At 44.4% G+C, this 17,115-nt stretch overlaps 1 protein-coding gene across 1 annotated transcript in view; it reads right to left on the bottom strand.

Moving 5' to 3' along the window:
• Nucleotides 1-12,577, bottom strand: part of LOC136013054 (glutamate receptor ionotropic, NMDA 2B) — a 41,083-nt gene extending 28,506 nt beyond the window's left edge. Inside the window, exons 1-5 of the mRNA XM_065676321.1 lie at nucleotides 12,521-12,577; nucleotides 12,300-12,402; nucleotides 2,205-2,413; nucleotides 1,714-1,885; nucleotides 818-971 (exon numbers count right to left, since the gene is read on the bottom strand). Of these exons, the coding sequence (XP_065532393.1) occupies nucleotides 818-971; nucleotides 1,714-1,885; nucleotides 2,205-2,413; nucleotides 12,300-12,323 (559 nt within the window). The 5' untranslated portion in view covers nucleotides 12,324-12,402; nucleotides 12,521-12,577. The remainder of the gene's footprint in view (nucleotides 1-817; nucleotides 972-1,713; nucleotides 1,886-2,204; nucleotides 2,414-12,299; nucleotides 12,403-12,520) is intronic.
• Between the last annotated feature and the right edge of the window lie 4,538 nt (nucleotides 12,578-17,115).

Below are 17,115 nucleotides of genomic sequence, written 5' to 3' on the forward strand. Positions count from 1 at the left end.
AACTCCTGAACAGTGAGTAGTCATGAAATTCCTATTAAAGATGTTCAGAAAAAATTCTTTACCCATATAAAGTTGTTTCTGTTTGTCAATGTTCTCAGGATGCCGGCAGAGAGGAGAAATTCATTGTAGAATTCATACACTTGTGTTTGCTGCATCATAAAGCATTCTATAAAGCCAAATAATAGACACTAAGAAGACACTGCTGTACTGGGGAAATGCAGTGTAGTTTCTCCATTCTCTGATCACCTTCCACCACTGAAGGACATTAAAAACCACTTTATTGGAAGACAGTGTCAGCACAGAACTGATAGCTCACCTGTTCCTGAAAAGCTCTATTAGAACTCTAATAGAGAGTCAAATTGTTCTGTCAAGGAAGTCAAGTTAATACCTTTTTTACAAATAATGTCTCTCAAAGTGCAACAATTTATTGCTAATTGTTATCACTAAGTACAATGGTATACCAGCTATAAGGTTTGAACCAATTTTCTTCTGCCTTACACTCCTTGGACATGCTATTAGTTGAGTCACTGGGAAACCACATGCTACAGAGTAGGTGACAACTCTGAGTGAGCCCATTCTTTGCTGGGAATAGGCATACAATTGCCGAGAAATGCCTTGGAACTCCTAGGCAGTGCCTGTTTGCATTTGCCTGGATTTTGCTTGCTTGGGATTTAGAACTAAAACATCAGAGTTTATTTTTATACACCTGTCCCACAGGTACTCCCAAAAGAAACTTTCAGGCTAAGAATCACAAGCAACCTTCACCTAATTTTTGATGAACACTGGGTGAAGTTTTAATTTTAGATTAAAATGATACCTAAGAAGGCAGAAGGTGAGACAGTTCCATTGCTACGTGACACCATGACGCTGATTCCCGTCTCAATGAAGGGCACAGAGAAATCCACCACTTCTGAACGCTCCTCGTTAATGGTGAGGGATCCCACAGCCATATACGCCCGTTTGGTGACAACCTAGAGAAAGGAAAGGAAGAAATCACACATAGACCTGAGGCACCCTGCAAGTACCACAGCCAAGCCCATACTCACGTTCCTGCCTTTCCACCCAGTCCTTTACTCCTTGTCCTGGGTTTAGTTTTAACAGTTATTTTTCCACTTCCTAGTAGCTGGTGCAGAAAATATCTGTTACAGCTGGACCCAGGACACTCCATGTGATCCCATTCCCTATATTGTTTCTACCATCTCTTTCTTATCTTTTATCAGGACACCTTCTTCCTTCAGGAAATGTATAGACATCACTTTCCCCCTCAAAGCTGGTATGTGTATAAAAAATAAATCCACAGTGGTCTTAGGATAAACACATCATCCACTGAGAAGACATCTTATCTCATTTTTCTGTCCTTGCTTTCTCCTCCCTCTAACACTGCAAAGTACTATTTCATTCTTTATGCACCTTATATATGATCTAAGCATAATCTAGGTTGCAGCCTCTCTGATGCATGGATATTAAGCTCCTTCTTTGACTGTGAAGGCCAAATTTGTGACACCATAGAGAATAATAATTAATCATCAAACAGGAAAGGTAGTCAGAGCAGATTAATTTACCCGATGCCCAGAAAGAATCCAGGCCAATCATTTCTATAGAGTCACCTCTGTCCCTACTCAGAAAGGGACCCAGTAATGATGAGAGGCTAGACCTGACCCATGTCACCCAGCCCAGGAATGAAACTCATCATGCCCTCCCTTTGCTGCTGACCTCTCCAATCATTCCGTTCCATGTTCCATTGATCTTTTTCCCATGCTTGCCATTAGTCACCAAGTAGAGGTCGTAGGTGAACTTGACAGACTTTGAGATTTTCTTGAGGATGTCAATGCAGAACCCCTTGCAACATTTCTTCATGTAATCAGGCTCCTCATCGGTTTTGTTCCTGAACCGTCACAACAAGAATGGGTTAAAGGACTGACGAAAACTCCCTTAATTCCCTTCTGTTGTCTTTATGCACTCCCCCTCCCACAGTACAATGTGTAGAATTTCACGTGTGCTATCTGTGCTGGAGGATGAACAGACACACTATGATACTTTGCCCAAAGGGGCCAGTCATGAATGGACACAGGCCAGGCTGGGCAAATGTTGGTGACTTTTCTAAAGAGGATTGTCAGGGTATGATGGTGTTGGCCCAACAGACTCCCTACATTCTGCTGAGTTGGGAGAGCCCAGTAGGAGGAGAAAAACCCAGGGGTGCCTACTCAGTCACTATGCGTTTTTGGCAGGGGACCGTGTTCCTCATGCAGGTGCCACTTAGGGGGTCCACGTTCTCCACAATGACAAACGGTGCCTCTTCCAAGGTCACAATACTCAGGTGATCATCCTCACGTTCCTCAGAGTCAGGATACAGCTCAAAGCGGGGCCACACGTAATATTTCATCTGCAACTTTTTTTCCTTCCATTTCCCCACCTGTGGAGACACAAACCACAGAAAATAGACTTCCAGCTGCCCTATCCCTCTGCATCTCCCACAGACCTGGGCAGAAGGACCACTCTGGAGTACCGAAGCTCATGGCTCATGTAAAATGAGGGCATTCCTGGGGAGAAGGCTCTGAGTAAGTGGGTTCAAGCAGGGGGAAGTGGAGAAAAAGAAAGATGTCTGGGTTATCTCATCTCTGTGATGGTTTCCCTCTGGGATAGTGAGTGGATGACCAGTGGTCAAACAGATATGATGTCTTTCAACTCTCTCAGCCAAACAACAGGAACAGAGCTTGTTGCCTCCTGAAATGACTTCAGCCTACTGGCCACAATAAAAATGGACTTTTTCCTGCTAAAAAAGAGAATAAATATACACAAATGCTGAAACAAGTATAATGTTGGAACAGAAAAATTGAAATATTTAACTCCAAATAGTCAAAATGGAACTTGTTTTTTTTTTTTTTCAAAATTGTCTTCATTTGTTTTCAGTGAAATTCATTAAACAGATTCATTTTAGTCAAACTTGAGTTTGTCCAGAAATAATAATTTTGTCCATTCCTAGTCAAGACTGAGCTCTTCCAAGAGATAGGCAACAGAAGGAGATTTTCTCCATTTGCAGGAGTGTCTTCATAGAAGAACATAGAGGTGCTTGCTAACAGAAGTTTTTGCTATCCCCTGCCAAGGCCTTATTGAAATACCTGTTCTTATCCTCTCACAATGACTTGGTTACATAGCTAAGCTGGAAACAAGGAATTGCTGTGTGTTTCTGACACATAAAAAATAAAATCAAATAGTATTTGTTTTTTTTAATGTTGCTATTTGTCTATAAGAATATATTGCAATTTTATATCTTTTCATGTTCCATTTCTTGAGCAGAAATCATACCTTCAGCAGTCAGAAAAGGGTGGTGGAACTCAGTTGCCTTATACTTACTGCCACAAGTAAGAGTTTTTTTGAAGCTACTCCAGTCCCTCAAGAGACGATACGTGTAACACATTCACTGCACATGTTAGGCCATTCCTTCCAAAAATTCCAGGGGAAAAAAAAAACCCAAACAAACCTTGGAACATCAACTAAGCTTTCAACTATCAAAGTCTTGCCTTTGTTCTGAATTCCCCCATCACAGTTGATGCTAATTAGCACCATGGCTGGCAGCTGAAGCTGAGAGGGCAAGAAACTAACTGGTCTTTAGAAGGAATTCTCCTGCTCCATCCTCCAAGAAAGCCCTTTAGGCCAGGGCTGGGACATGTTGACTTGATGGCAAAGGCAGTGTGGGTGTGCGGAAGGCTTGCACAACTGCCCTGAGAAGGGTACTTACTTGGTGGGTAAACAGAAAATCTTCATTCCACTGCAATCCAACACCCCTCCCACCACCCCCAAATTTCAGTCATTTATTTATTTAAGTGACAGGATGGGAGGGGGAAGCACTTATTAGAGGCTCATTAGGTGTCAGCAGTTATTCTGTGAAACTCAAAGCCCAGCTGGGGTTTGGCATTTGAGAGCAGCTAGAATTCACATAAAACACTTGTCACCTTCAAAACAAACAAACGCTTCATCTGGCCATGAAAGAAAAATCCACTCCAGGGGCTTGTGAAGGGAGAAGAAAGGCAGAAAACATCACCCAGAGACAGCAGCCTCCCTATCCATCCCTGCAGTGTGAACACAGCACCCCAAGGACAGCCAGGCAGTGGATTTGGTAAGAACGGGGTGAAGTGGCTGGGCAGCTGGTCTTAGTTTCCCAAGGTGACAAGCATTTCAAGGACATCTTGCCCCTAATGTTCCCTCCACCTACAGAGTCATGCTTCTTGGACCAGAAAGCAGGGTGAACAGCTAGTTTTCCTCTTTCTTTCTCTCCTTCTGTTTTGTTTTGTTAGTTGAGTGGGCAGGGAGGGGCTGTTTCAATTTTTAACTACATTTCGAGCAGCAGGTGAAAGGTGGACTTGGAAACCAGTGGGCCCGAAAAGTGTTCTCGAATGACAGGTAGTGTTGTCCAAGGCAGCAGATGATCTGTACTCAAACTAATATCTAAGCCCAGATGTGGAGAGTACATTCTGAGGGAATAAAGTGCTCCTTCAGGGTCTGCTCAGACCTAGGCTTCTCACTTGTTGACCAAGCAGCTCAATTCATCATCATCTGAGCCAGAGATTTCCACAGTGCAACTTTAACCCTCAAGTAACTGAGCTCAAATCCCCAAAACCAGTTTGGTGAAGCCAACAGACAAGTAGAACAACTGCACAGACCAGGGCTCAGTAGGGACCAGTGATTAAGATGCTGCACAGAACAGCCCAGCTTAGTAACATTAACTTATCATAGAAATAAGTGGTTGATGAAAGAGACATCTTGCAGAATCTCAGTAGCACTTAGATATCACAGTAATAGGCATGATATAAACCCCTAAGTGATAAATTAGATCAGATAGGCAAACCCAATGCACAATTGCCGAGAAGTTCTCTGGGACAGAAAGGGGAGTTCATAAGGCTGTGTGCCAGGCATGTTTCACAGTGTTGTACTACATCGACAACATTATGAAATTAGGATAAGAGTGACAGACTTGCCACAGCCTCCAGCATGCAGAAGCATCTAACCTGCAAATGCAGTAGTACACATCCTTTCCTTATTATCCCAATAAAATCATTCTAAATTGTCCAAAGAAGGAAACAGGATGCAAGTAAATGTTCTGACCTAAATTTTCAAATTAACCGCGGAGTGTCTCAAAAATACATGCAAATATTACATTTCATTGCTAACCTGAACAATCAGGCATGCCATATACCTGCAGACATGTACACATACATATAAGCAAATTCAGAAAAGCTTTCTTAATTAAGACAGGGCAGACTTCTTTATACGAACATATGTGAAAGGGTCAAATATGTATGCCTGTAGTAAGAGGACCAGGCATAAACAACATGTGGGCGAGGACAGTATGGATAGTAAAAAACACCACACGTGCAGAGGATGGAGACAATGCAAGAGAAAGAATATCCAAATGTGCATCATATGCTAGATAATCTGCCATCAGAGAGAAGGAGCAATTAATTGTGGGGACAGAGGTTAGCTGCAACAGAATTAAATGTCACAGACTTGTCCAGGTAATGATGCCTTCTCTTAAAGAATATAACCTGCCAAGCTGTGCAGATCAGAGCAAGCCACTTCTGAAGTCTCAGGGTGTTTCGTATTAACAGCTTGTGAACTGCTGTTACTAAGGTTTTGCTGAGTGCTTGCCTCAGCAAAAAGTGGAAAAATAAAACAGCCCAGGCATCTTACATATTGGTCACCCTGCAGTTTCAAGACCTACTGGGTGTTCTTCGATCAGAGTCTAGTCATTCAAACTCCCACTAGGAGCCCTGGAGGGTTGCAGAATCAGCAGAAGTAAGGATACTAGGGATCTCTAAAACCTCCTTTCTAATCATTCTCCAGTCCATAGGAATGTTGCTATATGTCAGGGCAGGACTCCTAAGAGCCAGAATTTCACCTTAACTTCCCCTTGTTCTGTTTGTAACACGTCAATCTTATCAAGAAAGGTAAGTCACTTTCGTTTGGGGATAAATTTGGAGGTGTTGAGGGAGAGAAGCAGCCAACTTTTACCTTAAATATGAGATCCTACTTTGGATAGGAAGCTATCGGAACATTTGCAAAGTACAAAAAGTGAGAGCTATTGTAGCGCAAAAAGTCAATCATATACAGCTTTGGTTTGCCTAAGTATATAAGCTATCCCATGCAGACAAAGGGCAAGATTGCCTATGCAAGGAGAAATGAAGTAAGAGCCTTTCAAAAGGCTTCCAGCAGCCTGGCAAGTTGCCTTAACTGTGGTATAATGCAGCCAGAACAAAAGCATTCTGCAGTATGTTAATGCGCATCTTTAATGAAAGGTGTATTGCATTAGTTCCCCAAAGCTAACTCTTAAGAGAAGCTTTTCTCCTCCCAAGGGAAGCTAAGTTTTGTAACAGCCATTTGTGGCAGATGTTTGTCTAACCTGTCCTTACACTGACAGAGCCCACAGTCTCTGTGGGCAGTCTATTCCAGTACTTAACTATACTTCCCATTAAAAAGGTGGGTTTTTTCTTGATGCATAACCTAAATCTCCTTGCTGCAATTTACACCAGGAGTGTATATTTCTTTATTCTTCTACATGTGCTCTTTTCAGTGTTATCAGGGCAGCAAGATATTTATAATGATGAGTTGGTAGTTTCATTCAGTGGATAACTTGCACACTACACTGGGAAAAGCAACTGCCTGTTGAAACATCCAGCACCAGTCTCACCATTTACAAAATCCTTACACAGATGGGTAGTACGATCAAGCACAAGCTACTCGTGTGAACTTCCAAAATTGTTTGTTCCCACTAAAGACCGTCAAAAGTCAATCTCTGAACTTCTCTTAGTATGCTAAGGCAGGACTTCAAGACACAAGAGCATCTGGAAAAACCTCTAAATAATGTCAATAGATAGAAAACCATCACCTTCTAGAAATTTGACTTTAAGAAGCAGGCAACAGAATACAATTCTGGATAAAACCAAAAATGTTCTGACACATTTCTTTGGCAAGATGCTCAAAGGCACTCTATTCATATTTAGGGTGAAGGTCCAGGGGAAAGCTTGAGCCTTCAGATGCCTGTTTTTCAAGAGGCTGCAAGAGGAGTACATCTGGGCAAAGTCTTTTGACAGTTTTTATTTCATTCAGACTCCCATTTGCACTGTGTCTTGCACCGCTCTCTTTTCATTTAAAATCTTCTGTCAGCTCCTGCCACTCCTGGTATAGAAGAAATACAAAATGAAGAAAAGGGATTTGGTTTCATTTACAGACTAAAACAAAGACCATCCCAAACTCACTCAGGAGTTGAACTGCTTTCTTAATTTTCCCAGAAGGTCAATGTTTTCTCCCTTATTATGTGGTTTTTGGTGGGATTTTTCCCAGAAGCTGAGGGGCTTGTTCATTTTGGTGGGGAAGCACTAAGGCAACAACACAGGTGATGAAAACTCCTGTTCCACCAAGGACCAATGATGTCTAACCTGCACCCTTATGCACTCCACACTGTAGCAAATGGAGATGACACTATGTTTTCACCTCTGGGCTGCACTGGGTAGATAAACACAGAAAAGGCCTTGGGGTTCACAAATAGTATGGAAATAGAGAGACACGTGTGTCTAGACCTAGGTGAGGAAACATACACATCACGTATCTGTGAATGGCGTAAATGTAAAAATCTCTCCTCTTTTATCTTTGCTGTCAGTTACCTGGAAAAAGCTTATGTAACTTTTGCACCTGATTTCAATACATGGAAAAGGGAAGACCAAATATAGAAAAGGTAAAGGTAGGATGTTGGGCAGTGTGCAGAAAATAGCAGTGTTATGGGTAATACAGCTGATGGAAAAGCATACCTAAGCCCTCTGGGAAGCAGGGAGAGTTCAGGGAGAAATAAGTCTTGTCAGTACTATTCATACGGATCCCGAATGAGGACATAGGAAAACCAGAACAGCTGGGCAGGACCTGAAAAGAGCTACTGTAGGAATAATAGAAACACCGTAGAAATAGCCATTATAACTGGGACACTGCCAATGGAAGTATGCACTGCTCAGGGTATATAAAGGTAAACCTGGGGGATGCTGTTGTAACCTTAATGCTGCAGTAGATTGTGAAGAAAAAAATAAAGTGAAATCATTTGGGACTGAGATAGTCTTTGGAAGGCTGGTGCAAGATATTTCACCAGGACTGAAACACAGACATCTATTGTTTCTCCACAGGCTTGGCTTTCAGTCTGGATAGAGATGTCATTACTGTTATTAAAGAGAAATTATATCAGGAACTAAGTAATTAGGGGAGACTTTATTTTTCTAGAGATAAGGTGGAGAACAAATGCAAATTTTAACATCAGCACCTTCGTGTCTTTTTTTCTAGATCTGGCAGCTGACAAATTTCTTCACCCCAAAATTATTCAACAGGCATCAGGTCATGCTATTTTACACTTGGTTTGGACAAAGCAGCTAGGAATCTTACAGAAAAGCTAGTCATCAGAAATAACCTTGGATTGAGTGATCAGGGGAACAGAGAGCCTGCTTTAAAGGAGAAGATTAAAAAGCTTGTTTAACCTAGATAAATGAAAGCCAAGAGGGAATATGAATGCTCTGTACAACTAAAGGGGGGACAGATACACAACAGAGGGAGAAAAGGGGGTTTAAAGCACAAAACCAATGTTGGTGTAAGAACAACAGGTTGTGAGGAAATTTGCCTTGAAAATACAGTGGATTTTAAGCATCAGAGGAGGGAAGTTCTGGAAGAGCTGCCCAAAAGGAGCCGTGAAAATTACTAAAATAGGGTTGGGAAGAAACACAACTGGTTCATATACAGCTATATGATGTTGCTTCCTTGAGTAGTAGGGATAGGACCTTTCCAGTCCAGTGTCTAAATAAGCAGAAGCAAGAGGAGGAATTCCTGTGTAGAAAACCTTTTCTTCCTGACTTTTCAGCCTGCAGATATCAAAACGCATATATATCACTATATCTCTGTTCCCCAGCTAACCCACATGATCACATATACTCTTGCCATTGATACCTCCACCTCCTAGGCTCATAATTCTCTCATTCAGCAGCAAAACCTTCTCCAGTGCCTTGAGAATAGAACACTTCTCTTAGCCTTCACCCAAGCTGGCTAAGTCATGACTCTCACATTTAAGAGTGCTAACATCACAGCCATTATCAAATGTACCATTCCTGTGATGTTACAGGTCTGTACCCTCGCATAGGCTGGTCTACAACAGATGTAGAAGAGATGCCATAGAGAGCGAAAATCTCCTGTTTACAGACACTCAAGGTGATTAATTAGCCACATCAGCCAAAGCAGACAAGAAATGGTTGTGAATGCTCCACATGCAAAATTAATTAACAGAGAAACAACACTCCTTCCTGAACCTCAGGTTCACCTTCCATAACCACCTGGGGAAGGCTGCTTTCTTCACTGCACCTGCAGAAGCAGGAATTGCTTCTAATAGGCTTTCAATTAAACATGTAGGCTGCAGGAGATGGTGGAATTTTCTTCCCTCTATATTTATACAGCACCTAGCATATGCCAGAGAAAGGCTTGGCTTAGAGTACAGACAGGGTGAAGTACTTGCTCTTGTTTACAACTCATTCTGGGAATAAAAGCTCTTTGCAGAAACACAGTCCCCCAGCTCACTGAGGTCTGGCATTTACACAGCTCTTGCCAGTTTTGCTGAAACATTTCTTTCCTAGTGCATTTAAATGCTTTTTGCAGTTGCTGAGGTCCTGTCCCCTGCCATGATTAGCCTGAGAAGGTTAATGAGATGTACTTTGAGTGCTTCTGACTTCTGCAAAGCCTATGGAGCTCCACTGGTGTCACAGAAAGGTCAGAGCTGTGAGAATGCCAAAGTGTTTGCCTTGGTAAATCATTTCTCCAAACCAGAAGGTACCAAGAGTTCACTACAGGCATAAAACCAGCCAGGATCACCTGAGAGCTTCCTCTGGCAGATGGTGCTCTTGGTAGTAGTGGTAACTTGGTAACCCAGGTAGTGGTCCATCCAGGCAAGGCTGGCTCATGCAGGAGCAGCATGGTTTCCAGTGGGACATATTTGCTCAAGGTCCTCAATGCTACCTGGTGTACACATAACCATGATTTATGCAAGTGCAGACTGCAATCAGCACAGGCATAATTAGGAGACATGGGGGGAGAGGTTAGAGGAAGCTTTTCATGGTAGTGTGGGCTGTGATCTGAGTAGTCTGGTGGATGTAACTCAGCAAAGCTATAGCTTCAAGGGGGTGCAAATCAGGTGTTAGGATTTTGGAAGAATAAGAAAAAAGATTGTATCTTAACAAACACTGCAGCCTGACTGTACCATCCAACACAAGCCACCTCCAGCTAACAGGCAGTGACAGCACCTGACTCAAGCTCTTACTTCAATAATTTTACATCCTTAGAGCCATTATGCCCTTCTGAAATTACTCTATGTGAAGAGAGGGGAGCTTAATAATAATGCCCCAAACTCTAGCAACATTGGTCTAGTCTGATTCTGGTCTGGGAAATAAAACCTAAAGTTAGGAAGCTTATACTGCCCCATCATTGCTCATCTAAGGTGAAAGATTTCACCCTGAGCATCTTTACTGCTGTCCTCTGCAGAACCATGGGGCAGAGGAAAATGGGGCAAGGATACTGGTAAGATTGCATGTTTTCTGTCACAGCGGGTTTGGGAGTCACAGAGGTTTAAAGAAAAACTAATTTTTATGTGCATAATAGGTATCTAAATGCTTTATGAAAGCATTTTGCAGTCTCTAGGAGTGCATCTGCATTGTGCAGGTGTGTGTCTGCATCTAGTACGTGTCCATGCATGTAATGCCCTATCTAATGATTTTTCCCTTTGGCTTTCTCTGTTGAGTGCTGGGCTTTAGTTTGCATTTTGCTGAGCTTTCATTTCTTTCACTCAGCCTTTTTTCCCCTTAAAATATGATACACAGAGGGAGAGATGCACTTTGACAAGTCACACCGCATCTTGGGAGATGGTTTAGATCTTCACCTGATAAATGGGTCCTGTGCAGCAGTGTACAAAACCTCTATGTGTGTTCCCCTGTGCAGTGACACCTGCTCTTTACACAGAGCAAATACCTTTTCCAGGACCTCTCGCGACCTGAGGCTGAAGGAATGTTTAAAAATGCACAGCCAGAGGAAGGCCAAAAATGTTTCCTTGTGCTGAGAAAAACTAAACGCTGGAGCAGGTCCCAGCAGGGTTAGGAGAGGAGGCGACATGAAGAGAGAGGGGGTGGGCTGCCTAAACCTTACTGATTTCTGAGCTGTGCAAGCAAGACCGAAGGTGCCGCATTGAAAAGCATCTCTAAGAATACCAGAGAGATCCTTTAACTTTCACCGGGGGGTGTCGCAGTGAGTGAAACGCCTCCCCATCCTCAATACACCAGCCAGAACTCCTGCCCTCTGCACAGCAGCCCCACATTGCCCCCATGCAGAGATGCACACCTGCCGAGAGAGGCACGGCCCCATGCACGCTCCTACTCAGAGAGACACAGGGTGCTCGGCTCTTCTCTTGCTGGTGAAAAGGGGAGGAATGTGCCTCTGGAGGAGGAATTACTGCACATGTTGGGAGCAAGATTTCATGGAAGGCAGTTACACAGCTGCATGTCCCTGTTTCTTTTCTCTCCTGCCACTAAGAGCTCTGGGCAGGCAATTGCAAATGCTGGCCACACACCCTTTGTATGGATCCTAGCCCTGTTTTCACACTGGCATAGCCACAGCCAGCCCCACCACCTCTACACCTTCAGAGTGTATGTCTGCATGCCCCCCCAACCTCGCATATGTTGGGGGGGCTGCATATACTGCACAGAAGCTGTCCCATGGAGCAGACAACTGAGCCACTGCTCCAAGTTGTCACTGGATTTCCAAACTAGTAGAAACACCAGCTCTGCTCTGCACCCTGGTTCTCTGCCAGATCTCTTCTCTAGCTTTGCAAAGGGGCCAGATGGGAAGCAAAGCTGTGGGATAGAGGCAACCGAGGACACCCTTGCTGTTTTCCCTCTACCCCATGTGTTGTTAAGGGGGCTGCTTTCTAGCATCCTTGCACCTTTTCAAATCCAAAGTCTTCTTTGCCTGTCTCTATGGAGAAGGAATGGAGATAAATTCATACCCTGACTCAGTTTCTCCCTCCTTCCTTCTTTCTTTCATTCATTCAGATGTTCTCAACTAAACAGAGGGGACAAGAGATGGAGGGGAAGCAGAGGCAGCTCCCGCCTCCCCTGTGTGAGCAGAAAGGGGCAGTAGTCCCTCATGCCCCAGCTCATCAGTACCCCAACTCCTCCCACCTATGGTCCTCTTCCCCATCACTGGTATGCAACCACTGACACAGTCCCCACTGCACAGACCTGTCTCCTCACCACTGCCTCCATCGTATCTTCAATTTGTTGTTCTGCTGCCACATGCCAGGACCAGCTGCAGGAATGAGGCTGGGGCAAGCAGTGGAGAAACCTGCAGGGATGGGGGAGTAATTCATGGTTTGATTTCCACCCCATCTCAGCTCCCACTGACTTAGAGCTAGGCTGAGTGCTTTGTCCTCATCCCAGGAGTGCCCAGATGATAACCTGACCTCTGTTCTGAAATGAAGTGCTGGTCCAAACCACAGTGGTGTCAGCGCTGTGCATCTCCGCCAGCAGCGAGCATTGCCAGAGTACTTCTGTCTGTGCTGCTGCAGACCAACCCCTTCAATGGGAGAGGCTGCCAGGCTTGGCCTGGGGCTCCCAGCTGGTGTGGGCTATACTCCCCAGCTGGAGACTTCTGCCTTAAGAGCTCATGCATCAGCCTCTTGGGTGGATGAGGGCTCCAGAGCAAAAAGCCCACAAGCTGCAGGACCCCCAGCTGACCCACTGCTACAGCTGAGTGCTGGGTTTTGCTTGAGAACCATGGCACTCTGCTGTGTTTGGGCAGAGCATTAGACAGGGCTTGCCAGCCCTACCCATAACCTACAGAGAAGACCTGACCGTTGGATGGAGCCCACTGGCAGGACAGCTGGTTAACCGCACATGTGCCATGCTGGCTGGAGCCAGTGAGCACTCAGTGAGCAGCAGGGAATGGCTCTGCCAAAGATTTTGCTCCTTTCCTATCCCATACACAGGTGTAGACACACACTCAGAGGTACCCCCAGCAGCACTTATCCTGAGATGATTGGGCTTATAGTCCAGGTAGAACTGCCAAGGGCCCAGCTGGGGCCATCTGGGCTGCAAGTCATCTCTATGCAAAAGGAGTATAATCAGACCTGAGTCTGGATATAGAGAGAGGTAACCTTGAAATCAACAATTTGGGAAGGAGAAAGGAAGCTATTTATTTGCCAGCCCCAGCTGGCAAAGAAGGGTTAAGCCAAGCACTGCTTTCTAGGGAGCATGGCCTTAAGGATATAAAATCCTCCCCTTCTCTCAACCCAATGGACCTCAGGTACACCTATTTTTCATAGAATCATAAAATTATAGAATGCTTAGGGTTGGAAAGCACCTTAAGATCATCAAGTTCCAACCCCCCTGCCATGGGCAGGGACACCTCCCACTAAACCATGTCACCCAAGACTCCATTCAACCTGGCTTCAACATGTCAGAGATGGAGCATTCACAACTTCCTTGGGCAACCCATTCCAGTGCCTCACCACCCTCACAGTAAAGAACTTGTTCTTTATATCCAATCTAAACTTTCCCTGTTTAAGTTTGAACCCATTACCCGTTGTGCTACCACTACAGTCCCTGATGAAGAGATTTGTCTGTTATTTTGCTCCTAATCATGTCAACACAAAGCAGATCTTGTGCCATTCTCTTTCTGCATCCTTAAAGTAGAAGAATAGGCATGACAGAGGCAGTCTTGGAGACATAAGATGAAGCAAAGGCTGAGCAGGTTGCAAAAGCTCTTTTGTGACACACGTAAGTCCACATGTGGAATGACTTCTTGAAGTCTGGAATTAGCTGCATGACTTCATACACGTTATTTAAATGTGTGTGTACTGTGTAGTTACCTCTATTATAAGGGGAGTAAGTAGTAAGACTAATTTAGTTCTCTGACATTTTCCATTCTAGCAGTCTTCAGGCTGGTTCCTTGCTAAAAGCCAACATCTCCATGTCTTGCAACAGACATTTGAAAGTCAGCAGGATAAAACCCCTGAGGCTAAGGACATGATTTTTACTTTGGCCCATCAAATTTCATTCACTTTTAACTGCATTATAACCTGTTAAATAATCGTAACTTCTTTTCTGTCACTTTCTTGCAGAAATCATGGCAGAGAGCCCAAACAGCATCTGAGCATAAATGTTTTAAGAGCTAAGCCCATCAACCCAGTAAATCAGTGGGACATCCCCACAGTCAGTACAAGGAACACCTCTGCTTTGGCAGAGCAAGGGAAAGTCAAAGGCCTGATCAGGCTGCCCACAGAAGTGGACAACCTGCCCAGGTTCTTCCCTATCTTTTAAACACACGCCACTGTAAAAAGGTCACTTGCACTCCACTATGTGGGATGCACAAGAAAGGCAAACCAGTTTGATCTGTCATTACCGCCTGTGGAACAAGTACAGGTTAGTCACTGGGTTGAGCAGTCAGACTCAGCACTGAATGTTCAGCATGCATGAGAATGAACAGTATATTTCTGCAGAAAAGATCTTGCATTTTCCCCTTAAAAGTAAAATAAAACACACAGAGACATGAAAAAACCCATGAACCAAACTACACAAAAGGAACTTTATTTAGTTGAAATATTAAGAAATAGCAGGTTTACTGTTTCCTTTTCAGCTTTTCTTCCATCCCATTTGTGTGTGGACATTCTGATTTAAGTTTTAATTAATGAGTACATACAACTCTCTCCACAGGGTCCCTGCCTTAATCCTGTACTGTAAAGAAACTTGAAGGAACAGTATTAAGGTGCCCTGGGAAACAAGACTGGTATTTCCTAGCTTGACTTCAGAAGCTAAAAATGAAATCGCTCTTCTTTTTTTTTCTGTTTGTAATTGCTTATACAATTGTGCACGAGTTATTACAAAACCAATAAATGGGCCAAGAAAGTATCAGTGATGATGGAGAAAGAGCTATCCATAAATCACCAGGCACTGGTGGAGGACAGAGGTATAAAAAAGGGCAATGGACAGCAAACCAATCAACCAACATAGAGATTATGCAATCCTATTTTATGATGAAAGAGGCAGCACTGACCTTGCCAAAGGGTTGAACAAGGCAAATAAAGCAGAAGCCAAATTGGAAGGGAGCATTGGAGAGAGGTGGAAGAGGGTGAAGCTGGCAGGTACTTGTGGTCATGGTGCCCAGAAGGTGAGAGGAAAGGAAGGCACTAATCAGGTAGATTATGCTGCAGGCAGATTTCTCAAGTTCCAGCAATATGCTTATAAGAGGCTAAGAGAGAGGGCTAGGTATGGACAGGACCATGCCTGTCTAGTCTGTGTAACCTTAGAGTAGAAGCACAAGGGTGGGGGTAGATGGCATGGGGACACCAAGCCAGTTGCAGTCCAGATGTCACCTAGCCATGTTAGCCCAGCAGGGCTGAGAGCCAAGGCAGCTTGCCATGCTCTGCACCACACCGTGCTGCTGCATCCCTGTGGTGCTGCTCTGCATGGTGTGGATTTATCATTGCAAGCCTAAGCCAGTACAGGCAATGTGTAGCTGGGTTTCACAGGGCACACTTGCCCTAAGCAGCTGCAGCAGCTGTGCAGAGCGCAGATGCTGTCTCCCCAAATAACCAGGAGTGAAGAGACACAAGTGCTGGCTGTAAATTTGTCCTGTGCTTACTCTGTGACCTCAAGCGAGCCACTGAAGCTTTCCAAAGCTCAGTTTTCCCTCTATAAAAGGCTCTTAATAATCCATCCCATGTTGCGAGAGGGATGAACAGGGACCTAACAGCCGGGAACAATGACAAAAGTATATTACGGAGATGCCTGAGGTAACCCATCCCAGAAGAAATTGTGCAGCTCAGGGCTGCACCTACAAGGGCTACTCCTCATGCCCCACATCAGAGAAAGGATCTTTGATGCAGAAGGGTAATTGTTCCTGCAGAGCAGCCGTGCGTGCCGGCAGTCAGCAATGGAAATCATGCTGATTAATGACAAAGAGGCAGTACAGCAGGTCAGGAATATAGATCGACAGCTGTGAAAGGAACAGCGGGATTTTATATGGTAGTCTCTAGGGACTAGTTTGGGATCAGGAGATTAACTAAAGCTTGAGAGCACATTTTTGAGTCCTCTCCAGCTGCTCTGGAAGCTGAAGTGGCACAAGTGACCAGGCAGCTGTCTTTCCTGGCTCTCTGAAGATACCTTCTCTGGAAGAGGGAGCAAAGCAATGCTTGAGCTGGGCACAGCGGCACTCAGCCCTGCCCCTTCCAGCCTCCAGGAAGCAGTCCCATCTCACTTCCCATGGTTAACATAAAACTCAATCAGATGAGGCCCCAGGCCTCAGCTCCTCCTCTTGGCTCTCAATCAGCCTTTCTGCCACCCCAGGACACCATGCAGTAAGTCTCCACACACATAGGTCACATATGGGTGGGAGGGAGTCTGCAGCCTCAGAGGGTAGGATGCCTCCAAAGATGCTACACAGTTGCCACAGAGAGCTGTGGCTCACCAACCCAGTGCTGTCTTGCACAGAGAAATGGAGACAACCTCCAAGACCTGGGCAGAAAAAACAGCCTTGGAGGACTGGCTGATCAGCAGTCCTTAATGACAAACAGGCACTATGGAGAGGTAGCCTGCCATGTGTAAAGCAGCCCCACAAGCAGCCCAAGGCATGTACAAGTGCAAGTTTACCTCAGTGCCAACTTTAGCCCTGCCTGCATTTCTGTTGTGCCAAGAATATCCAGTAAGCCAGACCTTACTCTTCTTGCGACAGAAACAATCATGCTTACGACTGAACATTTATCCCTTCCAGTCTACTGATTATTTCACCAGGGACCCTTAACGTTCCATTAATATCAGTCTTTGTGGAGCTAAATATATACACTAAGCACATATACAAATACATATAAATATGTCTCTATCTAGCAGAGAATCCAATTAAGTGAATATGTTACGCCTTAGCAATTAATGAATTCAACAAGCTGAGCTGCCTCTTGCATATGATTAAAGTTCAAGCAATATCAATCATAACAGCAAAAAGGTTCCATATTTTCCTACATTCTGTCTACAAGGAGATTCTTCACACTTTAATCAGTGGGCA

The sequence above is a fragment of the Lathamus discolor genome, chromosome 1, assembly GCF_037157495.1.
Source record: "Lathamus discolor isolate bLatDis1 chromosome 1, bLatDis1.hap1, whole genome shotgun sequence".
NCBI lineage: Eukaryota > Metazoa > Chordata > Aves > Psittaciformes > Psittacidae > Lathamus > Lathamus discolor.